At 39.7% G+C, this 15156-nt stretch overlaps 1 protein-coding gene across 1 annotated transcript; it reads left to right on the forward strand.

Annotated features, from left to right (window-relative positions):
• Positions 1-358: 358 nt before the first annotated feature.
• On the forward strand, positions 359-14619 carry LOC115927599 (fibropellin-3-like; the record flags this gene model as incomplete). Its single annotated transcript, XM_030993683.1, has 8 exons — positions 359-440; positions 1674-1787; positions 2512-2624; positions 7398-7512; positions 8955-9026; positions 9509-9622; positions 13704-13817; positions 14504-14619. Coding segments are annotated over exons 1-8 (840 nt in total), but the record flags the coding sequence as incomplete, so codon positions are not given.
• Between the last annotated feature and the right edge of the window lie 537 nt (positions 14620-15156).

Raw genomic sequence — 15156 nt, forward strand, 5'->3', positions numbered from 1 at the left:
GCTTCAAATGCACAAATGACAAATGATCTACCCTTAAGTCAAGGCACTGTTCAAGTGCTGAAGGCATTCCTTTGTTTATTGTTCATCCGCTGTTACTTGTGACCAGACTTGTGAACAGACTTGTAATATACTTGTCGCTGGACTTGTGATGGACTTGTTAGGGACTTGTGATGGACACACATACAAAACTGATCTGAAGTATTTTTCTTCACATCCAGTTCTGATGTTGATAAGTATTCAACTTTTTTTGTGGAAGTAAATGATTTGGTATTGATTATTTACAGCTGTGTGTCTCTTTATTGTTTTTATTTTAACACTGATACAGAAACCATAGAATGTAGGAGTAACCCGTGCCAAAATGGCGGTTTGTGCTATGAAGGTACCAGTAGGTACGCTTGTGTCTGCCCAGATGGCTACAATGGAACCAAACTGTGAAAATGGTACGCTCAGTATTTCTATGTGCACAGCTTCTTTTTGACACTTCATACATAATAATGAACCAAACGCACTTCTCTAAGTGTCATGATTGCACAGGATGCTTGGGACTATAATTCACTTACAGTGAAGTAAGGTATTTCATAATAATTTGGTAGTTTTGATGAATGCAATGTTGTATATTAACTTTAAGACAGAACAATTAATAAGGGATCCCATGGAATTTCTGCTCTCAAGTGTTTCATAATGTCCTCTCATAAAATAATGGGGCTGTAATGCATGGTCCCACAGAACCAGAGAGCTTCTGAAAAATTTGATGTTGAAAGGTCAGTTGCAGGGGATAAACAGGTCATAGGAATGGTTATGATTATCTGGCATCTGCGTGGTTGTCTGGCATCTGCGTGGTTGTAACATGCTTTACTGTTTATGTCGATAGATATTGATGAGTGTGCAAGCAACCCTTGTATGAATGGAGCAACATGTAATGACGGCATCAACCAGTACAACTGCACATGTGCCCCAGGATTCAACGGCACAAACTGTCAAACGGTATGCACACACTCCTGTTTGATCACAAACTGGTACTTGTTTCACTGTACTTGTAACCATACACACAATTATTTTCCACTAGTAAATAACAATGTGGTGCTTGTATATTGATCAAAGTGCTTCACAATTATTACCCCTGTTCATCAGGCCAATAGACTAGTTTTCTGCAGCTGCCTGGGATAAGTGTAATTTGATCGCTACCGTCACAGGTACCCATTTATGCTCCTGGGTGGAGAGAGGCAATTGTAGTAAAGTATCCTGCCAAAGGACACAGACGCTTTTTTTTGGAATTGAACTGCAACACTGGCTTGTAAATATTTCACATTTAGTCATCTATGCTTCGCTTTATTTGCCCGTAAGACCTGTCTTCCAAACATAAAATGGTAAAGAAGTGCTTAAAAGTTCCTAAACGGGTTCAGTTTTTCTCATTTACAGTGACGCATTTGGCAACTTGAGTTGTGCAGTAAGTCCTGTGTGACTACTTTATAGAATTTGTCAAAATGTATTTGTCAAAATGTCATTAGAATTTGTCAACTACTGAGAAACAACCTAACCAGTTTGTGGGTGCTATCTCCAAAACCTCCCCTGTTCTTGCATGGAGCCCACAGCTTACCATGACAGTTTATTTGAATGAGCAGGCGATGGAAAACTTTGAATAATGGTATTCGCTACTTTCGTTTTTTCTTCAGATATCCAGGAATGTGCCAGTAACCCATGTCTGAATGGTGCATCGTGCACTGAGAGTGTTGGTTCCTACTCATGTGAGTGTGTTCCTGGCTATGCAGGGGATAGGTGTGAAACTGGTAAGCAACTCACAACCATAGTTTCTGCTTACCCCTTAACCCTCAAAGAAATGGGATATCACTTCATTTCACCTTAGAGCTGAGGGGGGACGCTGTTCTGAGAATTACTACAAAGAAATTCATGCTTAGTATATGTTAGGCGTTCTAGCAAAATGAGACGGAACTGGGAACAAGCAATAGTGGAGAAAAAATGCAAAAAAAATAAAGGGGAGATTTTTTTATATGTTCACTTTCATTGATACTTGTAACCTTTGATATGTCTACAAAGACATATTTTAAAGAAATACAGGGTGAGTAAAAAAAAAACCCTGAAACCCAAGTGTCGGGACCATTTTTTTGGTGAAGTTCTGCATGTAGCACTTTCAAAATCTAGGATATGAAAGCCCAATTCATAAGCTTTCTTTTAGTACAAGAATCATGCACTTTTCAGTACGGAATTTAAACACAAACACCATTTTGAAGCTCTGTCCACATACATCCCTATGTGAACACATCCCTATTCACAAAAGCTACATCTGATTATTATTAGATGCGAGTCAAAAAGTCTGCAAGACATAACTCGTAGATGTGGTCTCCCCGAGAGTAGAAAAAGGGCGCTGATGATATCCGAAAAAAAATGTAGGGGGGGGGGGAGTGTCAGTCAGCAACATACATTCCATCCGTAACCTCATGAAATTATTCTTACCATTGCACTCATAACCATTCATTATTTGTATATTACCAGACATTGATGAGTGTAGCAGCAGCCCCTGTCAGAACAATGCAACATGTGTTGACCTGCTGAATGCATACAGCTGCAACTGTACCGCTGGATGGCAAGGGACAACTGTGAAATTGGTGAGTTTAATTTCCGACACAGTTTATTAAAGAAATGCTTAGGAGAACAAAAGATCCTTTCAGTCCTTGAGTGTGTGGGTCTTTTGTTTAAAAACGGTCCTCGATCGTACAGTTATGTGCTTAGTCTATAGGAGAGTGTTATATTTTATATTACAGGGACAAAGGGACACACAAAGCATTGTCCTTGGGCGTATGGAAATTCACAACAAAATAAAACAAATGTGGCGACATTCAGAAAATGGGCTCAAAATCTGACGATATTCTTAACACGGCGCACGTGAACAAATCTCAGCATTTCCTGAGTGAACATTTAAGAATTTCTTTAAACTTGACAAATTCTGATAAACCTTGTTATCCCCACTTACACATCTAACTACATGTTTGTAAGAAGATAATGTCTTATATTTGGGCCATTTTAAAAGGGTACAGTGTAAAGTTCACAATAAAATCGAAAAAAGCACCACAAACAAAACAATTCTGTCTGAACTTTGTAACGGGTGGTCACTCAAGTTCAATGAACAAGTTAAAAACGTGATGAAAGTCTCTTAGTGTGAAATTTGGGGTAGAATGCTTGCTCTAGCAAGGCACTAGAGGCGAAAAATCAAGAGGCACCGTTGCGGCATTTTGAGTTACGGGGGTATTCATGCACATAATATCCCATTCTCATGACGGGAATAGAGTATTACTTCGAGATAAATAGACTTTCAACTTATCCGAATTGACTTAACGAGAGTTTACTGTATGTGTTCGTTACATTCATAATCACATTCGGTTCGTGTACTTCATGTCATACAGTACGTGAGCGACCAGTGTGCAGACTCATTGTGTCCCGCTTATGGGCGTTCGCTAGTAGTCATGAAGCCCAAATTATAATCATGCGCAGAATGCATGCATGTTCTACTTACAAATCAATGGTGATGCAAATGAATTGTCCCTCAGAACCAGATAGCTCTTATGTTATTTGACGTTGAAGGAACGCTTGCGCCATACAACTTGTCATGGTTGTCAGAGATCGTGTTGTATATGCCACCTTTTCTTATTTTGTTGGCAGATATTGATGAATGTGCAAGCAACCCTTGTATGAATGGAGCAACATGTATGACGGCATCAACCAGTATAACTGCACATGTGCCCCAGGATTCAACGGCACAAACTGCCAAACAGGTTTGTTTACATGTGCAGTTGTAAACATACATAGATGTGACCATTTGCCTAATGCATCCATGAGCTTTTGCAGTATATATTTTGAACACTGTCTTGATTCGGAGTATGTTCTCTCCTTGATGAACTCAAACATGAAGTAAACATCTTCAGAAGGTGTTCTGTCCATGTATTGTTGAGTTTCACTCCAAAAAAAGATTTTATTTTTAAATTGCTATCTTTCTAGCAATACAAATGTTGTTCACTTTTCAATGGGACATCAACCAAAAAAATTTGCCCATGTTTAGTTTAAAGGTACAATGGACAGTTGTCATTTGTGCATTTGTTTGGTTTGAAACAACAAAAGTGCCCAAAATCTAAAGCAAGTGCTGAACTAACCCGATGAAGGTTTAGCTCTGTGAATGCTGCATATTTTGCAAAAAACACAATATTCTGGATCTCGATTACATTCGTGTCAACACTTTGCACCCATTCTCGGATTTGCCCAGTGACAGACCAACTACAAATGGAAATGCCAAGAATGTTTCACTTGACACATCCTTGAAAATGACCTTGTATTGTTTTCTTCGAAATGACTGCACGCCAAAAGAAATATATTCACAGTGTCATTACTATCTTAAACCAAGTAAGCTTCTTGAAAATAATTTGGTCAGTTACTTTTTAGATTGCTGCAGGTGGTCCCCTCTACCTTTAATTACTTTTCAAATTATGAATTGTTTGCAGCCTGACAATAATTCAGTTCTTGCAAGATGGACTTGTTCCCGCCTCCTTTTAGAATTGATAATGTAGGCATTGGGAACCAGTCTACCGGCAGGGCGGATCTGTTGTGTGCAAAGCAACCAAAAACAAAATCCTTTAATTGACAATGCCAATGGAAAAAACCCAGTTTTTTTGTTATTGGCCTTGCCACACAAAGAGAATGAAGCATATCAATGAGTAACACACGCAATGTCATATATCAACAGTCATGACAGTGCTTGCATAGTATGAAAGGCATACCACGTTCAAAATATAAGAGATTACCGAATGTTCAATGGCATTTAATTCGCTTTCAGCACTCGAGCAACGAGAACTGCTCATCTATCTACTTGCCTTTGTTTTGTTTTGCTTAGAAATTCTGGAATGTGCTAGTAACCCATGTCTGAACGGTGCGTCATGCAATGAGGGGGTTGACTCCTATTCATGTCAATGTGTTCCTGGCTATACAGGGGATAGGTGTGAAACAGGTAGGAGCTAACTGCTTTACTTTGCTGTGCTCTGAACATCTCATTTTTATATTCAATTTGATTCTCAGGTATTTGTGATTGGTGCAAAGTCAGTTTTGTTTGATATAAATCTGTATTTGTTGCTTTTCTTGTTTTTGACCAGACATTGATGAGTGTAGCAGCAGCCCCTGTCAGAACAATGCAACATGTGTGACCTGCTGAATGCTTACAGCTGCAACTGTACCACTGGGTGGCAAGGGGACAACTGTCAAATCGGTGAGGCACTTGAAGTGCTTTGTTTTTGTTTTTCAAATAGTGCTGTCAAGTAAAATTCATCATGCAAAAAACCTGTAAGTATAACATGCACACGACAAACTCACCATTTTTTGAAAACTTTCTTCATGTTCTTTTTCTAACAAGTGAGGCACTGTTGCACGCAGTCTTTGATTGAGGGGTTTGGGTTCAAATTGTAAACCCCCAAATTTGCTTCTTGAAACATTTTGTTCATAAAGTTTGCTTATGCTGTAATGAAATGAATCACCAAACAAAGGAAATTTACCGCAGCAATAAAAAAGTTGGGCTACTTTTTTGTGCTGAATCAGCTAGAAGAGCACCGAATTTTCTGTTGTTTATGACATTACATTTTTTCTTGTGAATATAGAGTTTTGCATTAGCATAAAACAGTACAAAAAGGCAGCAAACACCCTAGAGGTGCATTTCAAGGATTCCATGAGGCTACTAAATATTTATGAGGTGTAGTAAACAAATACAGCATGGTTTATTTCTGGAAAATAGTTGGAATTACTGGTCCCTCGATGTAGGTCAGCTTGACTACCTCCCTCTGCTTCGCGTCGGGAGGTAGTCAAGCTGACCTACACTGAGGGACCAGTAACTTCCACTACTTCCCTTCAAACCATGCTGTATTTGTATAATACTATTTGGCATGACTCTGAAACACCTGTCAGAAAAAAGATGTATTATGACCTTGTTGTGCACTTTAATGATTTAGACATTGTTGGCTGATTTCATCGGAACTTACATTTGTTTTTCAGATATTGCTGAATGTGCCAGCAATCCTTGCCACAATGGAGGTACTTGTGTCGACAGTGTTGGTTTCTATGAGTGCCAGTGTGCTGATGGTTACATTGGAGATCGCTGTGAAATAGGTACGTCAAACGGAGACTTATTAAAATAAACTTTGATAGTTGGTTTTGCTCTTCGCTGACGTAATGTTATAAGCAGCATATTCTTGGTGCTGTCTGAAACTTGTTGAAAACAATTCGTAAAGCTTGCCTGGGTGCGACATAAACTAACTACCCTTGCCCACTAGTGCAGATGTCTCACACAGTGCTCATATGAACTTCATCTCATTTTTGCATGTAACAAGTCCCTGTCCATATACATACCAAGTTTCAACCCTATCGTTAATGTAACGTCATGTGACATATGATGTAACATCATGATGTCATTACAATTTTCACCAATAACATGTCCCTGTCTGTGTACATACGATGTTTCAATCCAATCTGACCTGTAATTCTCTAGATACTGGGCTTCAAATAATGTATATTTAATGGACATCATGCGACACATGATGATGTCATCATGATGTCATTTAAATTTTCACCTCTAGCACGTCGCGGACACGTCCCTGTACATACCAAGTGTCAACTCAATCTGACCTGAAGTTTTCAGCAGGTTTGCAGAAAGAGCCAAATGAAAAATCCATCATACAAGATAAATTTTAGTTAAATATGTTAATGTGCAATGACTGCTCATGTAAGATCATAAATTCAAACATGAAATGTTGAAACATAGTTGTAAGCATATTCACGTTCTCTGTAAAAAAATTTTTTCTGTCATCATTGCCACACACCTTTTAAACATGGGCATCAAATGAATCGCCAACGAATGCTGCAAAACACATTTTGACTCTAATTTCATAAAATTAAGATGCACTTGTATCATTCTCCAAAAATTCAAATTGCAAGTCGCTGTTGTGCTGAACATTCATATTATAAAGTTTATGGACCAAGTTTATGAAAACATCTGCAAATGGTTAAGACAATGATGAATACTTGAGAAAATAAAGAATTTGGAGCAGTTTTGTGTATCAGTAATTTATTGAGACTTGATGAAGGTATAAAAAAAACCATCATTTTCTGACTGTGACGTCATTGGCACAATATTACCTACATGTAGCTTGCTTGAACTGTTGGATGTCGGATTAAAAAGGTCTGCATTTCATTTCAAAATTCCATCAAAGTACGAGACTTGCATGTGGGGAATGTCCAGAAATTGAACAAATACGCAGTCTTTACAAGAAAAGGGATTATGAATGACCCAAGGGATTAAATCTAGCCTAATCTTAACTTGATGCTATGGTACTGTTCATTTTACTGTTTAGATACATCCCCATGTGGTAGCAGCCCGTGCAATGAATAACGCAACATGTCGCAACTTGGATACATCATACAAATGCTTGTGCTCCATCGAATGGACTGGAAGTATTTGTGACATTGGTAAGTTAATGCCACATTTCAGACTTGCGTTCCAGAGACACACTGAACCAAAATAATCCAAACATAAAAACCAAATAAAAATTAAAGGCATTGCATTTTTCCCCAAAAGTATCCCACCAAATTATTATCAAAGAGCTTACTTGGATTAAAGAACGTACTGACACCAAACACCATGTGAGATTATTTCGTGTGGCTTACTGTTAAAAAAAAAATCCAAGAAGTAATTCCAACAATCACTTAATTGACTGATTTTTGAAATGAGTGAAGAATGATATTGATGAAATCATGTTTCGTGATCAAAAACTTGTTCATGGTTTTCATTGTTTCTTGAAAAGTGTAGTATCCCTGAGCTGAAACAGGTCAAGTTTTGAAACATCTTCTTTGGATTTTGAGTGGTGTTTGTTCTGTATTTCCTCTCTTTTATATATTCATTTGTACTAACTTGTTCACTTATTGTGCCACTTTGTATGCGATATATGGAGCAATAAATCAAATCAAATATTTTAGTTTTAAAAGTTGAACAAAAAATTGACTAGCGACCTCTGGATTGACGTTCCGGTACTCTACTAACTGAGCTTCCCAGCCCTATGTTGGCGGTTCCCCATTTTGTCAGTCTTTGTTAAAGGGGCGCTAGTCAGAAGCCATAAACCCATATGCTCTCTGAGTGATCCCCATTTGCTATTTCCCAGGTTTGCAGCATTCCTTGTGCTGCTAGCATCGTGACTTTGGGCATGATCCCTGGCTACATGGCATATACGGGTTTATAGCTTCTGACTAGCGCCCCTTGAACAAAGACATTGACAAATTGAACTGCCAACATAGGGTTGGATAGCTCAGTTGGTGGAGAACTGGAACGGCAGTCGGAGGCGCAGGTTCAAATCCCACTCCAGTCAACTTCTTTGTTCAACTTTTAGAAATTGTTATAATGCACCTAGTGTCCCTAGTGTTTGTTTTTTTTCAAATTATTTTAGGGTAGAGCACTGAACCGTATTTCTTTCACTGCCATTTTTTTAACATTTTAATCTTCAAAGAAAACCCACGGTCACTATTTTTCCTTTGTGACTGTACTGATTTTCTTTCCAGCTGTGGATGCATGTGTCAACTCTCCCTGTTTGAATGGAGGAAACTGCACCAATTACTACACTCACTTCAACTGCACATGTCCCTTAGGATGGAGTGGCCTGCAATGTGAAATAGGTCAGTTTAAAGACGCATACCCATGCTCTTCAGTAGCAACTGCTTGACTCACCAATACTGATACTTCATTGCAGGAAGATTGCGGGAAGTGTTCAGAATCCTGCAACTTATGCCAGATACAATGTCACAACTTGTCCGGAACTCATCCCAAATATGAATTGAGACAGGCCCTTAATACATTATATTCAAAACATAGTGACTGAGTACATTGTTGAAAAGTTTGATATTTCTTTGTTTTGTTATAGAAACCATTGAGTGTTCAAGCCAGCCGTGTTTAAACGGAGGCACATGCTTTGAAGGCAACAATGCATTCAGATGTATCTGCTTGCCCGGTTACTCAGGAAAAACATGTTGAAGCAGGTAAGCGTACCAACTATGGAATATCATAAGCAGTTCAAAGCTTGTCACTAATGAATATGTATCAGAAACACAAAATTACCTTCTCTAGCCTGGTTTTGGGTGGTCCTTTGAATGGCATATAGGATCATTTGCATTTATCTCAAAAACAACCTACCAAACTATTGTCAAAAAGCTTACTTGGATTAAAGATTGTACTGGTACTAAACACCCCGTGAAATTATTCCGTCTGGTTTGCTTTTATTTAGAAGAATAAAAAAATGTAGGTGATTTCCATCGATCAGTCAATTGACTGATTTTTGGAAATATAAAGAATGCTGTAGACAAAATCGTGTTTCGTGATCAAAGGTAGTGCATAGTCGTGGGGCTATCCCGGATGAAAGCTAATAGTAACCATAATAAATCCTGTATATCGTTTTTTTTTGAAATATTCTTTTTACAGATATTGAAGAGTGCTCCAGCAGTCCTTGCCAGAATAATGGATCCTGCATTGAGGGAGTGAATGGATACATCTGCCAGTGTATGGCATCACATACTGGCACACATTGTGAGATAGGTAAGGCATGATGCTGACAATATAGCCATTCGCCAATATTCTAAGTGAGTTAAAATATTGATATACCTGGTGTCACACACCTCACTATTGATTTATAATTGTTGTCTGCAAATTCGCTGCCCTGTCAGCAAAATTGTGTGTCTGTCGGCAATATATGATGCAATGAAAAGCGCCATGCGTTAGTATCCAAGATCATCTGCAGCACCCCACTAGCCAGATGGTTGCCAGCTCTCACCCTCCCCCTTTTTGATTTCGCAGCGAAAGGGCCCCACCCCCCCCCCCAAAAAAAAAAGCCTGGCTACCTTCCAACACAAATGGTCTGTTGGCAAATTTGTTGTCACACACCCTTGGAAGTGGAACCATGACTGCAGTGTAACCGTGCGTTCCCCATAGCAAAGGCATGCACTCAGTTTCTTCTCGTTTGTGGGCCTTTCCGTGCTATCCTGTTCATAAGTGTAACGTCATTTCAACTTAAACCACGCTCACTACACACGGAGTAGCATTGGAACCATTGGAACCGGAAGAAGTGCAATGTGGGTGTTAAGCCAGTGGGTGCTAGTAATCAGTAGTGCGTGTGCGTGTATGGCGCAGTCACTTACGAATCTAAGACAGCACATCTTAGAATAATTCAAGAAATGAGGATGAAAATCCAGTATTTTGTGTTGACATCTATGGACATAGACAACCAGTATAAACGCTGTGAGCTAAATTTTTTTTTTAAAAGTGGAGCGCCCAGAAGCATGCTAGTACTGTAGCCAGATTAGTCTATCCAGATTTTTTTTTAAAGGTATTGCACATATTGACTTAAAATTCTTGAGACTTAAGAGACAGTTGCCCTTTGGCATGCTCTATTGTACACAGAAACCAGACAATATCAGTACTTGAGGTTGTGATCATCTATAGATACAAACAAGAGAGAGCTGTCAAATTCTCTGCAGTTGTATACCTGGTGCTCACATGAAAACAATATGGGCTCAGATGAAAATTTACTTGTGCGAACTTAGCGCAATATGCGCGAACCTTGTGTGTATGTGTATTACATAGAGCAAGAGGACAAGTAGAGAACAACATATCTTTGTTGTCCTCGAATGTACATGTACATCTTTTATTGAAAATGGTCTTCCAAAATAAGTCTGTGTGCTTAGTCTATGGGAGAGTGTTATAATATAGACACAATGCCTTGTCCTCAGATGTAATGGTAAAGTATGACTGTTTTGCGCCTGGCTTGTGTCCTGAAGTAAACAAAAATAGTGTGTCACGAGCCAATGTGGCCATCAGGCCGGCGTTTATCTCCGGTTTCAGTAGCATGAAACGACTGAGAATATTTCTACCCCCTTGGATGGGATGCTAGTCATCACAGGTTACTGCCCAGCTAATGCTGGTCCCCTTTTGTACTCCTGGGTGGAGAGAGGCAAGTTGGGGTGAAGTGGCTTGCCCAAGGACACAACATGACCAGCAGCTGGATTTGAACCCCTGACTGTCTGATCATGAGTCATGAACCCTAACCACTAGGCCACACCCTACTTGTATTCTAACACGAAGCTTTTACGAGAACTCATGGGGTGCCATCTACCATCCTTGACAGACTTCATCAACCCTTGGCATTGCTAGGGATCACAGTGCTAAAATCGTTTTCATAATTTCCTCCCATCAGTGCAACAAGGTCGTAACTCGATTCTGTCGGCAATATATGATGCAATGAAAAGCGCCATGCGTTAGTATCCAAGATCATCTGCAGCACCCCCACTAGCCAGATGGTTGCCAGCTCTCACCCTCCCCCTTTTGATTTCGCAGCGAAAGGGGCCCACCCCCCCCCCCCCCAAAAAAAGCCTGGCTACCTTCCAACACAAATGGTCTGTTGGCAAATTTGTTGTCACACACCCCTTGGAAGTGGAACCATGACTGCAGTGTAAACCGTGCGTTCCCCATAGCAAAGGCATGCACTCAGTTTCTTCTTCGTTTGTGGGCCTTTTCCGTGCTATCCTGTTCATAAGTGTAACGTCATTTCAACTTAAACCACGCTCACTACACACGGAGTAGCATTGGAACCATTGGAACCGGAAGAAGTGCAATGTGGCGTGTTTAAGCCAGTGGGTGCTAGTAATCAGTAGTGCGTGTGCGTGTATGGCGCAGTCACTTACGAATCTAAGACAGCACATCTTAGAATAATTCAAGAAATGAGGATGAAAATCCAGTATTTTGTGTGACATCTATGGACATAGACAACCAGTATAAACGCTGTGAGCTAAATTTTTTTTAAAAGTGGAGCGCCCAGAAGCATGCTAGTACTGTAGCCAGATTAGTCTATCAGATTTTTTTTAAAGGTATTGCACATATGACTTAAAATTCTTGAGACTTAAGAGACAGTTGCCCTTTGGGAATGCTCTATTGTACACAGAAAACCAATATCAGTACTTGAGGTTTGTGATCATCTATAGATACAAACAAGAGAGAGCTGTCAAATTCTCTGCAGTTGTATACCTGGTGCTCACATGAAAACAATATGGGCTCAGATGAAAATTACTTGTGCGAACTTAGCGCAATATGCGCGAACTTGTGTGTGTGTATTACATAGAGCAAGAGGACAAGTAGAGAACAACATATTCTTTGTGTCCTCGAATGTACATGTACATCTTTTATTGAAAATGGTCTTCCAAAATAAGTCTGTGTGCTTAGTCTATGGGAGAGTGTTATAATATAGACACAATGCCTTGTCCTCAGATGTAATGGTAAAGTATGACTGTTTTGCGCCTGGCTTGTGTCCTGAAGTAAACAAAACTAGTGTGTCACGAGCCAATGTGGCCCATCAGGCCGGCGTTTATCTCCGGTTTCAGTAGCATGAAACGACTGAGAATTATTTCTACCCCCCTTGGATGGGATGCTAGTCCATCACAGGTTACTGCCCAGCTAATGCTGGTCCCCTTTTGTACTCCTGGGTGGAGAGAGGCAAGTTGGGGTGAAGTGGCTTGCCCAAGGACACAACATGACCAGCAGCTGGATTTGAACCCCTGACTGTCTGATCATGAGTCATGAACCCTAACCACTAGGCCAACACTCCCTACTTGTATTCTAAACACGAAGCTTTTACGAGAACTCATGGGGTGCCATCTACCATTCCTTGACAGACTCATCAACCCTTGGCATTGCTAGGATCACAGTGCTAAAATCGTTTTTCATAATTTCCTCCCATCAGTGCAAAAGGTCGTAACTCGATTCTGCAACAAAGTTTTATTTTGCATGAATACGCTCTGTGTAACAAGGTCGTATCTCGCGTATCGCGACGTCGATTGACTTTGTGTGAACATCTGGGTTATTTTAAGCGAGATACTACCTTTTGACATTAAAAATTCGCATTTCACGTACATGATGTCACACGCCATTTCAGGAGATACAACTTTGTTGCACGGACACGATGATTTGATGATCTTTTTTTCCAGATATTGATGAGTGTGCTAGCGATCCTGCCTGAACAACGCCACATGTATGGATCAACAGGGGCCTACCAATGCCTGTGCACGGCTGGATATGATGGCCAAAACTGTGAAAATGGTAATCTCATACATGAATAATTCTCTGAGCATTATGTCAAAGACTCGCTCTTCAGGGTGCTTTGAAAACAGGGTATTTAACTGTTGTTGAAAATATAGTTCTTTCCCTTTACAATGACAGTTTCAGTTTTGAAAATGGACTTCCCTTGGCAAAATTATGCCATTGAAAATTGGTAAATTTCAGCCACTTTCATGTCAAGATGCTTGTAGTCAAGAGACATGTTTTCTCGATGTGTTCTGTCTGGTTTTGACAAAACACTCACATGTGGCCTGCACAGCAGGCTCCATTGATCATCACTTTACAAGTAGCAGGTTGGTATGCTACTTGTCTGCCATCAATTCATTATTAATAAACCTACTATTTAAGAGGTCACAAATGGTCAAAATGTTTGTATCTCACCTCTGGCATACTGTGCACAAACCAATGGGGGTCTTGACCAATATTGACCCAAGTAATAACCAGGCTGACAATGCATGTTTTCATAGGAGGGTTAATCTAGAAAAAACTATATATAAAGTTTCCTTATTTACAGATATCAATGAGTGTGATAGTAACCCCTGTCTGAACGGCGCTACCTGCGTACAAGAGTTAGATCTCTATACATGCCAGTGCCCCCTTGGCTTCAACGGTACCAACTGTGAGATAGGTATGTAGAAATCGTAGGTAAAGACTATAATGTTTATCATTACAATTAGCACGAGTGTATATTGGGTTGGCAGTAGGGGTATATTTTTACAGCTAACTTTAGAACACGTTACTGTTGCAGTACTCGCCCGATACCAGCGGAACTGCAGTTAGTATTTAAAAAAAAATCCTGAAGTGAGGTGTTTTTCATTGCATGCAATCTGCATGGTGGCTCACACAGCACCTAAGGTTAGCTGAATGATACCACAACTTCTCCATCAGAAGTTGTTGACAATGGACTTATAATAAATTTAATTATTTCTTGGGCGCAAAGCAAAAAAGAATAGTTTTGTTTCTTTCACAAAGTTTTTTTGCTTGTTTCTCCAAAAAAGGTTTTGGACAATAACCCCCAAAATGGGATCAGATACTCGCCATTTTCAATTGTGTAAGGGTCATCCAGGTGTCCATATCATCCTATAATTGGCAGTTTCTACTTGATGACATTTGTAGGGATTTTTACATCATAATGTACATCCATATTCTGTGCCGGTTTTTTTTACAGTCACTTTTGAATTAAACTCAAAACATTCGTTGAAACTGTTTGCCTTTTTTGGGTCAAAACAGCGGATCTACAGAAGTGAAAACTCAGAATTTACAGTCATCTGAAAATTTCATTTGGATATGATATTTATATTTGATGTCTTGCAGATTCAAATCCGTGTTTGAGCGACCCATGTCTGAATGGCGCAACTTGTTTACAACAACTTGACCTTCATACTCCTGCCAATGCCCCGCAGAATGGTCAGGAATTAACTGTGAAACAGGTGAGCTGTTTTATTTGCATATTTCCTTTTCCCTAACTTTTAACTAAGGGAATAAATGTGTGCTCAGTCGGTTTAAACAAGTACGTTTAACATCGGCTAGGGGCCCGGACGCGGATAATGGCCCGAGCCAAAATAAAAAACCTTTCGGTCAACAAAGCAAAATAAGTAAAAAATGGACAAAATCTTAATGATTTTGTTCAACAGTTTTACTTCAATGTTTTTGTGAAACACCCCTCTGGCCCTGTCTATGGTATGTGCCTCGCGGGGGTAGTGCTAAAAATGTCCTAATAAAGAGATTGGCATGCGCGCGGCCTGCGTGAGTGGCACAGAACACAGCGGTGTTTACTTGTGGTTTTATTAAACCACCCATGTGATGGGCTGTTGATCAATAGGAAAGGGTAGACTGTCTCAGGTATTTATGAATGGAGGTTTAGATAGCTCAGCAAGTCACATTCTGTGAGCTTCATGTCAATGGGAATCGACCTTTAAATAGTAAACTTTTAGCAAAAACTTTCAAACACCGTTTATGTGTTCAAA

Source organism: Strongylocentrotus purpuratus, unplaced genomic scaffold (genome assembly GCF_000002235.5).
Source record: "Strongylocentrotus purpuratus isolate Spur 01 unplaced genomic scaffold, Spur_5.0 spur5_contig_85, whole genome shotgun sequence".
Classification (NCBI taxonomy): domain Eukaryota; kingdom Metazoa; phylum Echinodermata; class Echinoidea; order Camarodonta; family Strongylocentrotidae; genus Strongylocentrotus; species Strongylocentrotus purpuratus.